General features: G+C 41.0%; 1 protein-coding gene across 1 annotated transcript in view; it reads left to right on the top strand.

The window, feature by feature from the left end:
- GUCY2F (guanylate cyclase 2F, retinal) overlaps positions 1 to 22422 on the top strand; it is a 104406-nt gene that overhangs the window by 61032 nt on the left and 20952 nt on the right. Inside the window, exons 9-13 of the mRNA XM_043569732.1 lie at positions 8780 to 8956; positions 11184 to 11340; positions 16742 to 16891; positions 19870 to 20018; positions 22249 to 22412. Of these exons, the coding sequence (XP_043425667.1) occupies positions 8780 to 8956; positions 11184 to 11340; positions 16742 to 16891; positions 19870 to 20018; positions 22249 to 22412 (797 nt within the window). The remainder of the gene's footprint in view (positions 1 to 8779; positions 8957 to 11183; positions 11341 to 16741; positions 16892 to 19869; positions 20019 to 22248; positions 22413 to 22422) is intronic.

Genomic DNA, 22422 nt, shown 5'->3' with positions numbered 1-22422 from the left:
TGGACTGAGAAAATGATCAAGGTTCATTGCTTTTCCATAGAGATATCCAATGTTCCTTAACAACTGCTTTAAAAAAGCTTTCCTTTCTCCATTGAGTTAACTTTTCAATTTGGTAAAAATTAACTGACTATATATGTGTAGGTATATTTTTGGACTCTCTACTCTGTTATATTAACTCATTAATGTACTCTACTGCCAATATCACACTACTTAATTACCAGAGCTCTAGAGTAAGTCCTAAAGTCAAGTGGTGTAAACTCCTCCAACTTGTTCTTTTTCAAGATTGTTTGGATAGTGTAGTTCATTTTAATTTTCAATAAATCCTAGAATCAGCTTCTATTACTTAAGCAAAACCTTCTGGAACTTTTGATAGGAAGTGTATGAATCTGTAAATCAACTTAGGAATGATGGACATCTTAACAATATTGAATTTTCCAGTCCATTAACGTGGTATAGATCTTCATTTATTTACATTTTCTTTAATTTTTCTCATCAGTGTTTTGATGTTTTCACACTGTATTGAGTAGAAATGATGAAGAAAGACATCCATGCCTTGGTCTTTGCCCGAGAGGAAAATGATTTAATGTTTTACTCTTGGGTTTGATGTTACCTGAAGGTTTTTTCACACATGTCCCTATTTCTGATTTTCTGTGAAAAATTTTTTTAATCATGAAGATTTTTTTTTTAATTTTTTTTTCAACGTTTATTTATTTTTGGGACAGAGAGAGACAGAGCATGAACGGGGGAGGGGCAGAGAGAGAGGGAGACACAGAATCAGAAACAGGCTCCAGGCTCTGAGCCATCGGCCCAGAGCCTGACGCGGGGCTCGAACTCCCGGACCGCGAGATAGTGACCTGGCTGAAGTCGGACGCCCAACCGACTGCGCCACCCAGGCGCCCCTAATCATGAAGATTTTTAAAAAATATATTCTCTGTCTTTAAAAGTTTATTTTTAGATTTCAAGAGTTTGACTATGATGGGTATACGTGTAGTTTTCTTTGTGTTTAATCTGTTTAGGGTTCACTGAGCTTCTTAGATGTTTAAGTTGATTTTCAAATGGCAGGAGTTTGAGTGTGATGTTCCTAGGTTGTATTTCTTCTGTTTGGGGTTCAATGAAGATATTCTTGGATATTTAAATGGAAGTCTTTCAACAAATTCAAGAAATTTGGGGCTACTATTTCTTTTTTCTTTTCTTTTTCATTCTCTCTTGTATTCATCTGAAACTGAAGTTACGTATGTGCTAGGCTGCTTGATATTATCACACAGATCCCTGCGACTCTATTCATTTTATCCCCAATCCTTTTTTCTCTGTTTTTCAGATTAGTGTATTTTTTATTGATCTCTCTTCAAGTTTATTGACTTTTCTGTCATCTCCTAAGCCAATCTAGTGAATTTTTTAAACCTCAGTTATTATATTTTCCAGCTATAGAATTTCCATTTGATTCATATTTATAGTTTCTGTTTCTCTGTGATGTTCCCTATCTGTATATTTATTTTGCATATGTTGTCTTTTAAGTCCTCAACTATTTTTGTAATATCTGCTTTAAAGTTTTTTTATGCTAGTTGCAACATCTCTATCATCTCAGGGTTGATTTCTACTGATTGCTTTTATTTTTTTGAGTATAGGTCACATTTCCCTGCTTCTTTGCATATCTAAGACTTGTTGGTTGATTGCTGAATATAATGAATGATACATTTTAGAAACTCTGGATTCTGTTATATTGCTCTGAAGAATGATTTTTTTTTTTTTGCAGGCAGTTATCTTGGCTAGACTCAGTTTTCAACTTCTTCTCCCATGTGGTATGCAGTAACTAAAATCTCTGGTCCATACTTGCAGGTTTAGTTGTTGCCTTTTTATAGGGTCCCTGGGACTTTCCCTAAGCATGCAAAGATTAACATTCAGCCAAAGATTTGGGAAGATTAAAAAAAAAACTTGCATTGAAGTAGAGTTGACATACAATATTATATTAATTTCAGGTGTACAACATAAAGATTCACAATTATATACTTTATTAAATGCTCACAATGATAAATGTAGTTTTGAATAAATTTTATATGTATATTTTGGGATTGAACTTGCTCTACAGCACATCACCTTCCAGGTATTCTTCCCTGACTTTCTAGGTGTCCTGTTGGCTCAAAACTTTGCCTTCTTATACCTCAAACCTGCCAGGATGCAGTTTCTGCCCTTAACTCATGTGCAGTTTGAGGTGCATGTAAAATCATAAAAACAAAACAAAACAAAACAAACACAAATGCAAACACAATTTTACCTATTTTAGTGTGCTTTTCAGGTTTAATTTTACCTCCATTTATGGTCTTGTTCACTCTCTACTGCTTTCATGGTTTTAAAAATACTGTTCCATATTTTATCAGGTTTTTCTTGTCTATGAATTATTTAAAGACATGTTCCATTGTCTTCTGTCTTCCATTGTTGCTGTCTCTTCAAATATCTAGTAATTTTTTTATTATGTGGGTAGATATTTTATATAAAGACACTGTAGAGGCTCCAGGTAATATGTTCTACCAATGAGGGTTTTTTCTTTTCATCTGTTAGGTGGGTAGGGTGAGGGAGTAATCACATTAATTTAATCAGAGACTGAGCTGAATTGAAGGTGTGTTGTAGTTTTAATTAGACTCAATACACCTCTAGTCCTGTTATGTTTCCCAAGCCTGTCCCTTGAAAAGCCTGAAGAGCTCTGTATTCTTCACTTTGAAAGATTAGTATGTTCAGACTATGCTTCGTATCCTTTGGTCTTTACTCTTTGGCCTCTACCCTTACCCCATGATGCTTCTAGGTTTGGCAAATATCTTGAGGAAAACACCAGCCATGTGTTTGTGGCAACTTTGTGTCTTAAATATTAGGAGACTAAAGGAGGTTTCAGCCCACCTTATAGAAGCTTCCTAGTCTTCTATATAGCCTCTGAACTCAGAATATATACTGTGTGTGCGGGGGAGCCAGCTCACATTTAGGTCTCCTGAAGTTTATTAATTGTCATGCCAGTACTCCACAATTGCTGAAACTTTGCTGATTTTCTTTTTCTCAGAAAAACCCTTCTGGTAGGCTAAACCTGATCTTCAGCCTGTGTTAAGGATTAGCAAATGTCCCCAAGGAAGAAAATGGCTGGCAGCAGTCTCCTTATCTCAGAAGGGCTCCTGCCCCCCCTCAATTTTAGGTCCTATTTTTTTTTTTTGCTTCTACATATCCTCATGGTCTTTTAAAATATGATATTTTTGCAATTTATCTGGCTTTTTAATGTTATGGTATCAGGAATGGTAGTCTGACATGACTTACTACATCCTACATGGTATAGAAGTCCCTCTAATTGCTATTAATATAAAGAAAAAGCTATTTAAAATGGTCTATTAGATCCTCCATGGTCTGGTTCTGCCTTGCCTCTTCATCCTTATCTCATACCACAATATTTCCCTTGTCCTCTCTGTGTCAGCCACACTGACTTTTTTTCAGTCCCTGGATTGATATGCTCCTAGCACAGAGCCTTTTCACATGCTATTTCAGTCTCTGGAACACTTTTCTCTCTTTTCTTTGTCTGGTTAATTCCACTGATCTTTTAACTCCCAACTCAATTGTCACTTTCCAGGAACCCTCCCTCAACCTCTCTGATTAGTCAAAGCCCCAATTATGCACACTTACATTATGTATCTCCCCTTTATAGGACTTGTCAGAGTTGCACATTTACATTTATTCATGTAACTATTTAATTAAGAGGTCAGGGGCCATATAATATTTTGTTCACCATTTGTCACCATCCCTAAGCTGGCTAACTCAGTGCCTAACATATAATAAGGTACTCAACACATGCTTTTTAAATTAATAAAGTGTTACCAGCAGGAAACATAGCATCAGAAATCTACTAATACCTGGTTAATATGTTCTACACAACCATTGACCTCTAGGTGGTAAAGAGTGAATAGGTTGGTACAAGGGTAGGAGGTCTTGAACAATAGCTCTCTACATCAAAACAAAACAAAATGAAATAGAGGAAACAGACATAAGCAGCCATTTAGTCCATGGAGGTAGAAAACCTTATTGCCAAAACATGTAGCAATGGCTGATATAGCAATGGCAGGTACTGATGTGGTATTGCAGCTGCAGTGCAAGTAGGAATTATGCTGATGTTACTATGTCCCAGAAACATTTTCAAGCAGTTAAAGCTATCTTTAAGACCACTTAAGCTAATGCTTGACTCAGGACCAGTTTTTTTTCTGGTGATTGAATGCTTAAAGTTTTTATGTAGGTGCAGTACTAACAAACATCTTGGGAGACAGGACAATTGAAGTCTTGAACATTTGATGGCAACCACTTAGGGACATATTATTGAAGGGGTGAGGTACATGATTGCCCAGGAAATGTTGAGATGACCATCTTGCTAAAAAAAAAGTTGTTCCAAAGATTCTTTGCTTCCTTGGGCTGTCCAGAATATCAGTAGGACATGACTGCATGTAAGTATCTACCTGGTTCCTATGTGGGCTCTTCTCTATTGGTTGTAGCTGAGGACATATGACTGTAAAGATCTAGGGAAAACCCAGGCCTGAACTTTTTCCATGCTAAGGCTCCTAATGTAAAGCTAGATGCTGTGACAAATAGACCCCCAAATATTTAATGTCTCAAACATAGAAGAAGTTTAATTCTCATCCAAATAACAGTACAATGCAGGTGTTCTTTGTTGGCAGGTGACTTCTTTCCAATATAGGGATTTGGGGACCCATATCATAAGATATGACCATCTTATGCCTCTGTCTTCTTCTAGGACACTGCCATCATCTGCATTCATCTATACAAGTGAAAAATAACATGAAAGGCATATATTTACTTCTTAAAAGCCTTAGCCTAGAAATGGCACATGTCACTTCCTCTTACATTTCACTCCTTAGAATTCAGTCATATGGCTACAGTTAGCTCCAGGGGAGACTATAAAATGTGGACTAGATGTTTTTCGAATAAGAAAAGGAAATAGATTTGTGTTGAATAGCTGGCAGACATAGACACTTTGTATTCTGTCTTCTAAAAGAGGTTTAGAACCTATAGTATTGGCTGCTTGCTCCATAAGAGATGGTACAATAAAACTTTAATAGAAAGTGCCCACTTTACTAGTGTGGGCTGAATTTCCATGTCTGTCTTAGCTGGTTTAAGCTGCATTTGTACTAAATGACTTGTCATGGGTGCCAGGCTTTTATGCTTAAAAGGCACCTTTAATGGTTAATAGCTGCCAATTCCACTAGGGATAATTTAACCTCAGCTTACATCACCCTGTTGGAGAAGTAGACTCATATTCTAAGCCAGTGTACTCCATCTCAATAAATGTCCCACTGTAGTCTCAATGCTCAACATAGAATAATTTGTGATTTAATCCTTTTCCTTATTTCCCACATGAAATGTAGGTATAATTTGTGAAATATATGTAGAATATATATATCTTTGTATATCTGTGTAAACATATTAATAGGGTAAGTTTCTATTATTAATAATTTATTGATGGTCAAATTCATCAGCTACTTTTCTGTCTTCATCTTCATCTGACTTCTCTGGTATTGATAACATTTTCCTGAAATTCTTTCTGTCATTTACCTCAGTTTCCTGAAACTCTTTCTGTGGTGTTCATAATATTGTTCTAAACAGTCTTTTCTCCACTTCCCTGGCCTTATTTCTAAGTCTATGTAGGATGTTCTTCCTTTTACCATTTTTTAAATGTTGATATTTTCCTGTTCTCTTTTTGTTCTGTAGGCTTTCCTTGGGCTATCTTAGCCACTCCCATTAATTTCATATACCATGCTTTGCATGTTTACAGTTCCTGAGTTTATTTATCCATCTAGATCAGACTTCTTTCCTGAGCTCCAAACCCTGAATATCCAACTGTCTTTGGAATAGTTCTACCTTGATGTCCCACAGGCACCTCATTCTTAACAATTCCCAAGCTGAATTAATTGGCCTTCCTCATCACCAAAATTTTGTTTTTTCATCTATTTTAGGTCAGATTCTCTAAAAGTTGAGCCTGAGAGGAGATTCTTGTTCAAATTACTCATTGCTTCAAGAGAAAGGGAGTGAGGGAAGCAGCATAGGGCAGAAGTAATAGTTCAGCAAGTATGTGATCTCAGCTGGAGACTAGTTTCAGTGTGATCTCATGGGGAAAATGCTGGAGTGCAAGTTATATCAGGAGTCCCACCTTGAGGCCAGGGAGTTGGACTTTTGTACCATTCCCAGGGAGTCAATCATTGGCTAAGGTCTGTGGGTGGGACAAAACCTTTAAGGTAAGTTGGCTTCCATTTGGCTTGGACCCTAGGACAATTTTCCTGAGAATGAACAGCTGTGAGTTATCAGCCAACATTCACAGCAGCTGAGTGATGCACAGTAAAGGGGAAATGGGTGGGACACCAACATATCCATTACTACACCATCCCTGAGTCCCCTATATCAATATATAGACTGCTATCTGCCCAGGAATACAGGTAGAAATCTGGAAGTGATCATGGAGCCCTTTTCCCTCTCATCCCCTTTAAATAGTAAGATAGATAGCAATTATTGAGTGCCCATAATATAAATTTCAAATACCGTATCAAGGTTGTCAAAGACCCATGGAATGTGGTTCCTGTCTCTCTCTTTCCAGTCTTTTGTCTCATATTCTTTCCCTTACACTCTGTTCTGGCCACCCTAAACCTGTTTCAATTTCCTCAACATAACATGCTCCTACTCTCAGCCCCTCCCACCCTGTCACCTTCATCTGGTCAACCCGTATTTGTCCTTCCTGGCAGTCAAGACATTACCTCCTCACGGAAGGCTTCTCTGATCCTTCAGGCTGAATTAACATCTGAGCTCCCCCAGCATGCCATGCAACCTTCCGTAAGAATACATTTCACAGTAAAATACAGCTGTCAGCTTATTTGTCTATCACCCCTCTTTGAATGTGAGCTCTTTTCATTTTGTGTATCTCTGCATCTCTAGCATGTATGTAGTCCAGTGCCTTGGACATGTGGGCACACACTGAATGCTTTTTGCATTAGTGAAAAAATGAATGATGCAAAGGGAAAATGTGGTAAAAATTCTAGATGTTTCTTCTGAAACAAGTTTTATAGAGTTTGGCCTGATGTTTATATAGGCTATCTATTTTAATAGATACTGGAGAGATGAATATCCACAAATAGACAATCTGTTATTGTATTAAACTTCTTTAGTTCTCCTGGCTCACTGAGCTCCATTCCAGAGTCCTCAACGAATCAGGAAGAAGGCCACAGACCTAATATTCACTTAGAATATGCTAAGATAGATCTCTCTCTAAAATCTCCCTCTGACCATTGCGTTAATTTTCTATCACTGCCTATGATACTGTATATATATATATATATATATACTACATATATATAATATATTTATAATATATATATTGTTTTCATCCTTATTTCTAGCACACAGCTCCTAAAACATTTGTAATTCCCTAAGTGAGGAGAATGGTAAAGGTGTATTTTATTATGTTAACGAGATGTTTGGAGTACATCTAAGGATGGTAGCTGGTTGCCAGGGGAACCAACCACGTGATTAGAAGGTTGAAGCTTTCAGTCCCACCCCCTTGACAATTGGGGAAGGGAGAGGGGCTGAAGGTTGAATGAATCATGAATGGCCCATGATTTAATCAATCATGTCTATGTAATGAAGCTTTCATAAAAACTTCAAGGGACAGGGTTTGGAGAGCTTCTAGGTTGGTGAACATGTGCAGATTTGGGGAGAGTGGCACATGCTTGGAGAGGGCATGAAAGTTCCACACCTTTCCCCTATACCTTGCCCTATGCATCTCTTCCATCTAGCTGTTCCTGAATTATATCCTTTTGTAATAAACTGGTAACCTAGTAAGTAAAATGTTTCTGTGAATTTTGCGAATCACTCTAGCAAATTATTGGAACCTCCAATCTATTCCTGGTTTGTCAGAAGCCCAGGTGACCTGGATTTGTCACTGGTGTCTGAAGTGTGTGTGTATGGGAGCAATCTTGTAGAACTGAACCCTTAGCTTGTGGTATCTGATGCTATCTCCAGGCAGGTATTGTCAGAATTGAATTATAGGACACCCAGCTGGTGTTGAATAATTGCTTGGTTATGTGGGAAACCCCTTTCCCCAACAGACACAGTGGAATTGGTGAGCAGAACCTTTATGGCCATACCAAAATAGCACAGACTTAGTGGCTTAATACAACACCCATTTATTATCTCAGTGTTCTGTAGATCAGAAGTCTATGTGTACTCAGCTGGGTGCTCCACTTAGTATCACACAAGGCTGAAGTTAAGGTGTCAGTCACGCTGGACCCTTATTTGGAGTCTCTGGGGGCAAATCACTTCTAGGCTCAGTCAGATTGTTAGCAGAATTTAGTTCTGTACAGTTGTAAGACTGAAGTCCCTATTTCCTTGTTGGGTGTCAGCTGAGAGCTGTCTGCAGCTTCCAGAGGCTGCCCATATTCCCTGACTTGTAGCCTCCTTCCTCCATTTTCAAAGTCAACAATGGAGTGTTGAGTCCTCACACTTTGAATCTCTCTGACTCTTGCTCCTCCCTCCTCTTCTGGTTTGAAGGACTCATATAATCAGATTAGGCCTACTTTTTGCAATATAACATAACAATCACAGGACTAAAATCAGAGATTGGAGATAATGGGGGCCAAAATTCAGCTTATCACAGCAACCAGTCATAGGAAGAATGAAGAGAAGGGTATGTGCTCTAAACTCTAGTCCCCAGTTGTGACAGGACAGTTGTGACTTTTCTCTCTCCCTCTGTTTCCAGATGAAGGACCTACGTCATGAAAATATTAACCCTTTATTGGGCTTCTTCTATGATTCAGGAATGTTTGCCATTGTGACAGAATTCTGTTCCAGAAGGAGCCTAGAAGACATATTGACAAATCAGGATGTGAAACTTGACTGGATGTTTAAATCATCACTTCTGTTGGATCTCATCAAGGTTAATGGAAAGACTGAGGAAATTTTAGATTTTCCCTAGAGATTAGAATTTAAATGTTTTTGGGATGTTTTATTTTCCTTGGGTCATTGTGATGATCTCACTCTTCCACCTTCCTACCCATGGTCTGCCCCCATCCCTTCTCGTAGTCCCTTTGTCCATATCTATTATAAGGTACTGATATAGAAAAAGTTTACTCTTCCCACCCCTGTTCCTCAATTTGAGGGCCAGATTTGTCTTTACTTCCTGTTGCCATTGAGCACTCTTTGCCTTAAGCAATACTTTCTTCCATCCTGTTTCTCTGCGTTCTGGATGTGGAAAAGTACTCATTCCCAGATCCTTTGGTGCTGCTTAGCTTCATCTCCTGGTTCGCCTTCTAAAAGGTGCTTCAGTCTAGAAGTAGGTGACAGGTCTTTACATACCATTGGTGTAAATATAAAACTCAGCATGACCAGAAAGCCAAAAGACCATAGGGTCTATTGGGCAGCAACTCCATTCTCTGAGGCAAGGAGTATTGACAGCTAAGGGGGTTCATGGATGGGTCTATGTATTGGCTTTAGTGCAGTCCTTGAACTCCTTGGAATAATATGCAAATTTTATCTACATGCATTTTTATGGAGCTGAACTGCTTAATCAATGATTTGTTGAGCTTCCTGCATATTGACCAGTCTTGACCTTTCTATTGTGGCCTAACCTTTTTCAAGGTAGTTTTATAGACATTATCGCATTCCAATTGTCCATAAAATAAGTGTGATTAGCCTCCTTTTACGGAGGTTCAGAGAAGCTAAATGAGGTATACTTTGTTATATAGTGTCTGCCATACATAGTAAGTGCTCAATAAATATTTATCAGCCAACTATTAAGTGGCAGAGCTGATAATAGAATCCAAATCTCCTGATTTCAATTCTAGTACTCTTTCCACTCATCCTATAAGCAAGGTCCCGTGAGTTAAGGGAGAATCTTCTAAATGACGATCCTCTCAGGCCCATGATAAATGAAAGCCAAGCATTAGACAACCCTGGGGGAAATCTCACCCACTGCAGACTTGGCTTGGAAGTACTGGGGACTGCAGATTTTCTGAGGGCACAGGATGTAAAGCATACAAATACAAAGGAGTGTCAGGCCACAAAATAGAGCAACGTACTTAAAAGGGCTCAGAATAAACAGTTCTGAGATGATTGCACTAGAATATGAATTGCATTTATATGTGAATGAATAAACCCATCTGATAGAGTCCTGGTGGATTACATTTGAATGTCATATAAAGTTGCCCAGCAAGCTGCAAAGATCAGCAGTATTCAGCTTTCATGTTATATTTTTAATTACAAAAATACCGTATTAAATGAAATTTAAAATCACATGATATAAATATATATGGGAATACATTGACATTTACTCAACCCTCTTTCACATCTTCCCCCAAAGTTAACCACTGATGACAATTTGATGATTAACCTTGCAATTCATTTCATGTGTATTTACATACATTATAGATTTGGTTGTTTTTAAAAATATATGCTGTCACATAGTTTTGCATCTTAGTATTTTTCACTTACTTTATGGCTTAGAGATGATTCCCTGTTCATACATACGGATCTATTTTATTGCTGTTAACTGCTGGAGAATATTCCACAGTTGGGATGCACCACAATTTGGACAGTTCCTTCTTGATACATATTTACTATAGTTTTAATGATATAATATTATAAAGCAGAGCTGCCTTGAGCATTCTGGTGTATGTCTCCTTGTGCAGATGTACAAGCATTTCTTTAGAGAAGCAGAATCCTTAGGTCACAGGGTATGCATGCTTTCAATTTTGATACCTGTTGCCAAATTGCCCACCAAAAAGGTGAACCAATTTTCATTCCTGCCAATGGTGGATGAAAGTTGGGCTAGACCTTTTGGGGGGAAATCAGAATCTTTCAATTCTTGGAAATTATGTATGCATGGATCTATCCTATGTTTGAAATGTCAATAAATCTCCCAATAACAGACACTTCTCTATACATACAAGATACATTTATTCATCAAAGCATAAAATTTTAGAGCTGGAATGGACCTGGAAATAATTCTTGTCAAAATTTTGCTTTGCCTGCATATAAGAAAAAAGGGCTGAATTCTAATTCTTGACTATAATAGCTCATACCATTAACAAGCTCAGACACTGGCTTCTAAAAGCACAAAATAGTTAAATTAGTTACTAAATAAATCCTGTTTGTATCATCTGCAGGGCATGAAGTACTTACACCACAGAGAGTTTGCTCATGGGAGGCTGAAGTCTCGGAACTGTGTGGTTGATGGGCGTTTTGTACTGAAAGTGACAGATTATGGCTTTAATGATATCTTGGAAACACTAAGACTCTCCCAAGAGGAACCTTCTGCAGAAGGTAAGCAATGTATTATGCCCTTCTGATGCATACAAGGTAACTCCAAAATTCAAATGAGAATACGCACTGAATTAAAGCCTCAGTTCGATTCAACTACCCACTTTTGTTGAAAATTCAGCCTCATTTCCAAGCCAAAGGAGTTGAATGAAGTCTGCAGGCTGTAATCTCAGCACAGCCACCCTTCAGAACAAAGCCAGTGCAATAATGTTGAGTTCCTGCTGTGGCAGGATTAGGCGGTATTGTTTGGAGACCCCAGGAGTCTCTGGAGGAACTTGCTGAGCTATAGGCACACAGTAGGTGCTCAATAAATACCTGTCAAGTTGAATGGAAGGTAATTTGGTAGCTGGACCCCCACGAAGCACATGCTGGAATGGGATGTCACTAGAGCCTACCCTCACTGTCTCAGTCTGAGAGAAAGAAGCAAGGAGGGGGCTCCTAACAAGTAAATACTCTGTGGGTTGTGTGGGATGGCTTCAGACAGAAGTATGGCCTTCTAGTAAATAAGTAGGCATGCCTGTAAACTCCCGTTTTGTGTTTTTGTCTTCTGTTTAGGGCCCCGGTGGCAGCACCAAACAATGCCTGTAGGGGTCATAACAGATCAAAGAAAAAGGAGAAATCTGAGATGGGGAATTGGGAGTGGGTGAGTGAAAAATAGGAGGGAATGTACTGATGGAAGAGAAGAAGGAAGAAAGAGAAATAGTAGAGAAGGAGAGAATGAACTGAGTTAAATACATATAGGAAACTTGGGCATTAAAGGTTTTGACCAGCACTGCAAGGGTGAAGAAGAGAGTGACATAAAAACACAGAGAAACCGACAACCCCAAAAAGGCAGACAGAGGGACATATCAAGATTACAACATATACTCATATTCTTAAGAGTCTGTGGCATTGGAACTTTTCACACTGCAGACTTTACTACATAAGAGAAACGAAAACTGAAAGACACAGGGAGGACACATGCATACAGACAGACAGACAGACAGACAGCTCAGCCATCAGTGGCATCATCTTTGTGCTCTATAAAACTTATGGAGTACTGAACTTTAGGGAGGCATCTAGTCCAACTTTCTCATTTTACAGATGAGATCACTGAGACTCAAGGTTTGCCCAAGTCCTGCAGCTACTTAGCAGCAGTGCCAGGAATTCAATTCAGGTTTTTGGAAGACTGGCCCCTACATCTAGCTAAATTATGGCTTATAATAACATTTTCCTTTCTCTGCCCATCCATACTTTGGAGGACTTGAAGCTCCTGGTAATCACAGTAAAAACCATGTGATATTCTCTCTTTCTCTCTCCGCCCCCCACCCCCTTTCTGTGGACCTGTTCTTGTTGCCAACTTAGTCTTATGGTTATTGTTTGGCTAATTCCAATTTGAAATCTTGAATAGTTGCCTGGTGTTAATGCTGAGGATGTTGAGGACAACGGCTGCAGATTGGCAAGTACTTAGCTTCCTGTCACTATGAGTCATCTATAAAAGATAAAACACAATGACCAGCCACCCAGAGTTCCACTTAATTCACAGGTTGGCAACTTGCAAACTTAAGAAGCTCTGGTATTAGAGTGGGGAAAAGATAGTGCGTGTGTGTGTGTGTGTGTGTGTGTGTGTGTGTATGGATCCGGTCTGTCTCTTGCTGTCTCTCCCTCTTGCTGCTTCATTTCACTCTCCAAATTGCAATGGCAGTCTGGATGCTCAAATCCACTCTTCACGCACTGCAGCCAGAGGGGAGTTTTCTCAACTGCAAATCTGATCATGTTACAGCTGTGCCAAAACTCACTGAATGACTTCCCATTGCTCCTAGGATAAAGTTCAAATTCCTTTACATGGCTTATGAGCCCTGTGTGGTTTGGGCCTTGTGGACCTCTCGTGCTTAATCACTCCCTCTCCACATCTGTGCTCTAGCAGTACTGAGCTCCTTCCAGTTGTTTACCCCAGGCTCTCTCTTACTTGCAGGTCTTCACACATGCTGTACCCATTCCTTGGGATACTCTTCCCTTCCCAGTCTGTTATACACTCCTCTGAGTCTGGCTAAATTCTACTCTTTCTTCAGGGCTTAACTTTAATACCACTGATTTAAGAGACTTTCCATGACCCCCTTTGCTCAGCTAAGCTCCTCTCTTTATGATCCTTAGGGCTTTAAACTTTGTTGTTTTTTTTATATTAAACATTTAAATGTTTATTTATTTTTTGAGAGGGAGAGAGACAGAACGCAAGCAGGGGAGGAGTAAAGAGAGAGGGAGACACTGAATCTGAAGCAGGCTCCAGGCTCTGAGCTGTCAGTATAGAGTCCATCGTGGGGCTCCAACTTGTGAACCGTGAGATCATGACCTGAACCGAAGTCAGATGCTTAACCCTGAACCAAGCAGGTGCCCCTGAACTTTGTTGTAATACCATACTTTAAAAACATTTAAAAAAAATGTTTATTCATTTTTGAGAGACACAGCATGAGCGGGGAAGGGGCAGAGAGAGGGAGACACAGAATCTGAAACAGGCTCCAGGCTCTGAGCTGTCAGCACAGAGCCCAACACGGGGCTCAAACTCACAAACTGTGAGATCCTGACCTGAGCCAAAGTCAGGCGCTCAACTGACTGAGCCACCCAGGCGCTCCAGTTGTAATATCATACTTTGTTGATATGGCATGCTGTCTTCTCTCCCTTCCCAACCTATAAGCTCTGCAAAGGCAAGAAACAGGCTTGCCTCCCTCAGTGCCTTTCACAGCATCTGGCAAAACAAATGTTTGTTGAATCAGTGAATTGATTGAATAAAATGAAATAATGAACCTTACTGCTTCCCTCTTAGATGACAGGGCTAATAGAATCTTATAATTAGGAGGCCCTTGCAAATCATCTGGCTCAACTTCCATTTTACAGATGGGGAAGCTGAGGTTTGGTAAGGTGACCAAGCTAAGATTGTGAACCCTTGTCTCTTGACTTTCAGCTCTACTTTCTTTTGCACTTCACCACGCTGGCTGTCCACAGTTGATTTTTATCACCATAGCAAGGCTCAGAGTTAGTACTGGCATCAGCAGATACAAAACAAGCCAAAGTAATTTTTCTAGTTTTCCTGAGAGTTCAAGTCTAATGGCAGGTAGTGGCTCTTACTTGGCTCTGGAGTGGGGATGGGGAAATGGGGGTAGGTTGTAAGTGTATTCATTACTGTCCACTTTCAATTATGTAAGTATAGTGCAGATAAAGCCTCATTTTAGCCATTAACAACATACATGTAAGTGCTCTTTGAAAATACTATTTGGTAATGATTGTATTTAATCACCTTGCTTTTTACCAGAGAGTTTTGCCCTCTTTTCCCTTCTTGTGCTTTTAAATGTGCAGGAGAGAGGGTAACAGAAGAAGCAGCTGCGTTTTTCTTGCTCCAAGATACACCACCCCCCCGCCCCTCCAAACCATATCAGAAATGTATTCCTGAAATCCCACAGTCAGAAATGTATTCTTTTCACCAAAGTAATGTTCAGTCTTTTGGTTATTTGCAAATACAAATCCTCCTAGACAAGAAGATATAATGGCAAAATCATTATAGTAAAAATATCAGAGAATGTCATGAGGGTGGGAGAATGTAGGGGTGTGGGACAAAGGCTGGGGACATCTGGGAGACAAAGGGAGAAAGTGAGTACATGATTGGGGGTGAGGCTAGAATTCCCTGTTCCACCATTTTGATCAGGATTCGCTCAAAATAGGAATTTCCAGGGCGAGTTTCTCTTTCCCAAGTTTCACTAACAAATCAAAATAACCTCTGACCTTTCCATCCTCCGGCCTGCTTCCCATGGGCTAGTCCCGTGGGATCCCTTCTCAATACCCCAAATTTATAGAGATGAAAAGTTAGCCAGCACTTTCCCCCTGCACTCACCCTCACCCTCAGCAGACACTCTTCTCCAGACTGCCTTCGTGGACTTCAACCCCTTGTTTACTCCAAACATCTCCCCTCCAAGGAGCACATGAATCCCATCCCCAGCCCAGTCACTACCTTCATTATAGTCTTCCTGTGTATCTGGTTCCCTGTCCTGCTGCTGCTGCCCCCATCCCCCATCCCCCATTCTGGCCCCCGTCCCCTCGCCTCCGGCTCTTACTGTAATAACTTCCTAGCTGGTCTCCCTGACTCCAGCCTCTCTCCTTCTTCAATCCAGTTTGTGCAGGTTGCCAGATTAATCTTCCAAACACAGCTTTCATCAAATCCCTTTCCAGCTCCCGCACCCCTACTGCCTTTTGTATTCACTCCAAATGCCTTCATTTGGCTCTCAGGGCCTCTCACCTTCTGCCCTCATTCTTCCAGCCACTCTCCCTCCCCCACTTCATCAAGCCCATTTCTCATTTCTCATTATTCCTTAACAGAGCCCTTCTCTTCAGCCAAGCTAATCTGCTTACCACCACCCCCATCTGCAATTTGCTCCTTTCTACTTCTCGTTCTTTTGCACGTACTGTTCTTTCTCCCTGCAAAGCCCTTACCCTCTCAGCTCTAGGAAACTGCATCCTTGACCTTTTGAACAAACTCCTTTAAGATTTAACTTTTTCCAGGAAGCCTTCCTGGATTAATTTGACCAGCTGTTTTCTCTTTTTCTAGTTTGAACTTCATGGAATTGCCAATATTCAACCATTTTTGACCCACAGAAATGGCAATTTCATATGATTCAATGTAAAAGGCTGCCTCCAACTTTTGACTAGTCCATTTATATTATTAATGTATATTTCTTTCTACATTACTTAAGTGGTCCTGCCATGTATTGCAGTCAGGGGTTCACAGGTCTGTCTTGCCCACTGGTCTGTGAACTCTACGAGGGCAGAGGCAAGGTCAAATTCATCTCTGGCACCATCCCTGTACCTAGCATAGTGCCTCGTACATAGTAGACCCTCAATAAATAGTTGTAGAACTGACTTGAAGGGACTGTTGCACCTTTTTGCTCTGTGAGGAATAGAGGGAGCCTGGAGATCCTCTAATCCTCTTAGAGAAGACCTGGAGAAAGCAACTTGTGAATCCCTGAGCTCCAACACAATCAAATTACCAGGCACATATAGATCTCAGCAAACAGCAAATCCATGGCAACTAGAGTGGTTGTGCACTTGCCTTTCCCTGGCAGCCTGCCAATTGCTACTTGCAGGTTCAAGAGAGCAAGAAAGAAAGTGCCAGATAGTTTTGCTACTTTGAGCTTCTCTGCCCTTCCCCACACCTCTGCTGTGTCTGCCTGCATGGTCCTGGAGTGGGGAGAGTAGTATGCTTTCTCTGTGCGTAATTTCTTAGATTCATAGATTTGGACCCTGGGGGGCACTAGCATGCCATTCTATCTAATAAAAATATAAAGCAGTCAATGAAACAGCACCCTTGGAACCCTTGAGGGCATTGCAGATGCTGTCAGTTAATCCTTCCTGCATTTATTACACAATGCTTTCTTTTCAGAGTTGCTATGGACGGCCCCTGAACTGTTGAGAGCTCCAAAGGGCAGCAGGTTAGGTTCTTTTGCAGGAGATGTCTATAGCTTTGCCATCATCATGCAAGAAGTGATGGTCCGGGGCACCCCATTCTGCATGGTGGATCTGCCTGCCAAAGGTAAGCAGGAGGTGAGAAAAGGGCACTGGGGGCCACCATGACCCAGATCATCAGCCTAACCCAGGCTGTTGTAATTTGCCACAAGAGTGAACACTCTTATCTGTCTGTGCTAACTGCCTGCTAGTCTGCAAATAACTCGAGTTGTGTACAGGTGGGACTTGGAGCCAAACAGATTTAGGCATTTGGAAGAAATTCCGTAACCCAAGAAGCTGGCTTTTCCCAAACTGTGATGCAAGCCAAGGACCTACAGGACCTATGTTGGTCCTTTTTTTTCTTTCTTTTTAGGAGCCTCCTCTACTTTGAGACACTCCATGCCAGGTATTTCAGTACCCCTCATGATGCTGGTGAATGGCAAGGTCCTTCCATATTTTCATACCATAGGCTTTCATCCTCATCTTTCATGAAAATGTTTGACTACCAGGCACAATCCATCAATGAATGGTAAAATCAGTGGGCAAAAGTTTGAGGGGAAACAGGATATTTGCATATTCTAAGAGTGTAAACCCTCTAGATACTTACTAATTACAGGTGGAAAAATAATACGTTTACTAACAGAGGATCCTGCAGACACTACCTTAGCCAAGTGATCAAGGCATGTCAACCTCATGTACCCCTTGAAGTGATACACCAAGAAGGGCACAATATCACCCTTGTGGAATTTTTGCAAAAAATGCATAACCTGAATCTAACCATGAGAAAACATCAGACACACCCCTAAGTGAGAGACATTCTGCAAAATAACTGTCCAATACTCATCAAAAGTCATGAAACACAGTGACAGAATAAGGAACCATCATGGATTGAAGGAGACTGAGACACAATAATTAACTGCAGATTGGGATCTTGAATTGGATTCAAGATTGTGGGATAGAGAAGGGATATTAGGAATAAAATCGATGAAATTCAAATAAAGACTAGAACAGTAGTATTAGTATTGTACCAAATGTTCATTTCCTTTGTACTATGGTTATATAAGCTATTAACATTAGGGAAGCTGAGTGAAGGGTATACAGGGAATTATTATACTACTTTTACAACTTTCCTGGAAGTCTAAATTCATTTGAAGATAAAAATTTAAAAATGCAAATAAAACAAAACAAAGAAACCCCAAGTACTTAACTATCCTTTGCCCTACTCAGAGTCCCATATCATTCCTCTACTCAAAACTCTCTAAGTATTTCCCATCATTTGTCAAATGAAGCCCAGATTCCTCACATGACATACAAGGCTCTTCATAATCTGGCCCCTAGCCACGTATCTAAGCTTGTCTTCTGTCACCCCCTGCACACCAGCGAAACCACATGACTGGATGCACCTTGGTCTCTTATCTTTGTGCCTTCAAGAGTGCTGTTAACAGTTCCTGGAATGCCCTCACCTCCCCACTTTGCATCATCCAATTTTTACCATCTGCCCTGGAAAACCTTTTATAACTTCTTTCGTGTGGGCGAGGTGCCCCCTCTATGCATCCCTGTGTATATGTCTGCTAGAAGGCTTATATTGTTGGTCATTGTTTATTTCCTCAATTGGACTATTAAGTCCTGAAGGGTATGAATTATGCTGAACCTCAGCAGAGAGGTAACCCATTCAACTCAGTGGTATTCTGGTAAAAGGATAAGGACTCCCTTTACCAGAGAGCAGATGAGGGCAGTCACACCCCAAGGGATTGGTTCACATGGAATCTATTACACTGAGGGCAGGGTGCTGCAGTAGAGAAACTATTCCTGGTATAGGCCAACCTGGGCTAAAGGAGCAGAAGTGTGATGTGACAAGGCACTGAGAAGTCAGAGGCAACAGCTGAAATTCTTTCATAGAAACAAGGGGACACTTACTATGGTATGAAGCAACACTGTTGGAGTGTTATAGCCAATGTAAGGGTGGGGAGGGCACACTGGTGGGGCAAGCAAGGTTTGGTTCATGATAAGAATATTGGAGTTGGGGGTGTTGGGAGGTGTTTAGGGATAAGAAATGAGCTCAAGAGATAGGGCTTGGATTTTACCCTCTGCGTTATGAGAAGTCGTGAAAGGGTTTTAAGCAAGAAAGTGACATGGCCAGATTCGTGTTTTAAGAATGTTTGGCAGAAGGCTAGGCTGGTCCAGTTTGAGTGTGGGTTGCTGAGGACATTGGAGGCTAACTATTTTCTCCTACTTCCAGGGAGTTCTCTCAGTCTCCCTGATCTAGATCTTTGCTCACTAATGGTTTTTGGGTCTTGAACAGGGAGTTTTGGAACTCCTACTTGAAGTCTGAGGCATTTGGAAGCAAGACTGCCTGGGGTCAAATTCAAATTCTGTTACTTACTAGCCTTGTGACTTTGAGCAATTTACTTTCTTTCTGTCCCTCATTTTCTCCTCCTGTAAAATAAAAATAAGGATTCCTACCTCATCTGTTTGTAGTCAGAATCTAATGAAAGAATGCATTCAGTGTGGTTAGTCCATAGTCTGATACGTAGTAAATTTTCCACTGAAAGTGAAGTTTAAGGACAAGCAGTCAGAAGGATCCAGATGAGGTCTTGAACTATTGACTGGAGTTCTTAATCCTCTTTCCCTAGGGGCCAGGCAGGGCTCACAGCATGGATCTGGGCTGGGCCTGGGCCTTCAGGGAGGGCTAAGTGGGTCTACTGTGGAGACTGAAAAGTTTAGATGATTTGGTGGTCAGTGAAGGGAGCCAGATCATTAGAGGTGTGTAGTGTTAGAATCAATGTCAGATAGGCCACATCTAAAACCTAGTAGAAGCAGGATAAAGCTGTACCTAAATGATACTAATAGCCCAACTGATTATTTTCTTGTCCCCTCATCAATTGAATGACACATCCTTTGCTCAGATACAATTTATATTCAAGCCACCTAAGGAGAAAGCAAAGGAGATGGCTTTCTGTGATTTTTCCTGATTAAGCCCTTTCTTGGCTAAAACTCTATGATCTTTGCCAAATCCTAGTGCTTTTTCTACGATTTCTAAGACTTTTTGTTCTTGTTTCTGGACAGAAATCATAGACAGACTTAAGAAGCCTCCTCCTGTGTACAGACCAGTGGTTCCTCCTGAGTATGCCCCTGCAGAATGTCTCCAGCTAATGAAGCAGTGCTGGGCTGAAGCTGCAGAACAGCGACCAACTTTTGATGAAATATTTAATCAGGTAAGTACTCTCTGAATCTTAGCATTGCCCAGAAGTCATCCCAAAGCTGGCCTACCCAAAACTAAGTATTTGGGTTCTCATGATATTGTGAAAGGAATCTCTTGCAAGAGAGAAAATCACTCCTCTTGGGGAAGTAGCATGGGGTGGCTAGTTGGAGGCTTTTGATCCTGGAGCATTCCTAGCACATCCTCCAAGAGAGCAATGGTTGGTTTTAATGTTCTTTGGTATATGGACCTCTGTTCCAGACCATCCACAATCTGACCTAACCAACCTTTCAGAAATAAAATTGAACCACTGGGCATTTGCAAGGCAATGGCATTGAGACTGTTAATAGATGGGTATCATGGAAGAGATGTGGACCTTCATAGAGCTATGTTTGCTTTGGAGATCCCAGAGAACTCTGCTGAGTATACCATTTAAGTGATGCCAGATGGTTTTGGAGGGTCAGGAAAGATAAATGGTGTTTGAAAGTGTGCTCATGATGGAAGAAAGTGCAAATGGGGAGTAGTAAAGCCTTTTTAGGTTCCTAGGGAACTCCTTGAGGCAATAGAGTGCACGGAAAATGATAATTTCTCTCCTTAAGATATTGAATTTCTAAAGAGTTTGATTCTTTCCCTATAGTTGGGGATGAAAAAGGGGAAATGAGGTAAGGACAGAGAGAGCCCTGCTAAGGGAGCTAAAGTGCAGTTCCTATGTAGGAACATGCTGCTTAGGGCTTTGTTGAAACTACAGGATACCGAAACTGAGGGTGCTTTCTGTGAGTGCTGTGTCAGCTCTGGTGGAGAAGCTTTTGAGCCTGGCTGGAGTACAGCACTGAGATGCTTTGTGAGTGGCAGGTATCTGAGGCAGAAAAAAGAAAGAGTTGGATGGAAAGCCTGAGGGGCCCTGCATATGAAGTCATCCATGTCCCCAGCTAACAATGCCTCCATTAGCCTGGCTGGGTTTCTTGAGGACACTCAAACATGTGTTCAATAGTATGGAAAAGGCAAAGGACCATGAAGGTCACATTTCTGAAAACTTACCATGAGGCAGGAGAAAAGCATTTGCTCTTGTGTTGATGCTACAGATGTTATTTCAGAAGGCAGCAGAGAAGCTGGTGATAGACAGAAGGAGTGCACATCATACGGCCTTCAAACAAGACATTGGTGGGACTGCCTTTACTGAAATGCTTCAGTACTGAAAGACAAGGATAGCCTGCCAACTTCCTGCAGCTAATAAAACTTAAACGGAAAGAGGAAGAGAGGGAGGCTCCCTGGGTTAGGCAATGGGGGGGGGGGCTTAAACAATTGAACTGGCTACTGAGATTACCTGTAGGACTTTGGTAGACATGTAGATGTGGACCAGGCTCAGAAAGGGACTCCTAGTATCAGCCTTGGGATACTGAGTGCTAAGGGGAGCATGTGTGGCCCAGCTGCATAAAAAGGGTTCATTGGGATAGGTTCCTAGACGTCTGCTCAGCAAAACTACCACCAGTCTTTTATTGTAAACACAGCCTTGTGCATGCTGACCACATCAGCAAGGAGGGGCTACACTCTTGTGATTCCAATGCTATGCCGCTCTCCCTGTCTCTGTAGATGGACAGAGTCTCAGGAGGGCTCATGAAAAAGCTGCGGCATGCACCCACCTCTAAAGGATCAGGGCATAGAATGGCTCAAGACCAGTTGAATTTCTACATGACCCTGACTGACATGAAGGGCAGGTGGTAGGGCACATCATTATTCCTGGACCCCATGGTAAGAAATAGGGGTAGATTTTACCATGTAGCTCTTGGGTCGTATTTAAGAGGTCAAGGAACCTCCCTCTGTCCAAGAACTGATAACACAGTGGCATTAGAAGTAAGGATGATTTCATAGGCTGATTATCTAGAAGGGTAAAACTGTGCTTCCTTCTCTCTTTCCTCTTATCCCACTCACAAATGGCCAGAGCTCAACACCAGATCCTATTGTCTTTGAAGTGGCTACTATTCATGTGACAGCATCTGGGAACAGAACACCTTTGCTCAGATTTCAAAGAACCAGAAGGGTAGGGGAAGAGGTGCTCAGGGGAAAAGAGTCTTGTGAATGGGCCAGGTAACAGTGAAGTTGAGTGGTGACTTTTCCTACTTATACCTAGGTTTACTTCTCATGCCCTGGCATTTTGGAGGAAGGGATTTTTGATAAGGTGTCCTAGCCATCATCTCTGAGTTTGTGGGTTAAGAATTCCCTGGCTCCTTTTTCTGTTTTACCTCCAGTTTAAAACTTTCAATAAAGGGAAGAAGACCAATATCATTGATTCCATGCTTCGGATGTTGGAACAATATTCTAGCAACTTGGAAGATTTGATCCGGGAACGGACTGAAGAGCTGGAAATTGAAAAACAGAAAACGGAAAAGCTTCTAACACAGATGCTACCACCGTATGTGTGA

Source organism: Prionailurus bengalensis, chromosome X (genome assembly GCF_016509475.1).
Source record: "Prionailurus bengalensis isolate Pbe53 chromosome X, Fcat_Pben_1.1_paternal_pri, whole genome shotgun sequence".
Classification (NCBI taxonomy): domain Eukaryota; kingdom Metazoa; phylum Chordata; class Mammalia; order Carnivora; family Felidae; genus Prionailurus; species Prionailurus bengalensis.
Note: the sequence above shows the minus strand (reverse complement) of the source record. Positions and strands in the feature narration are given on the sequence as shown.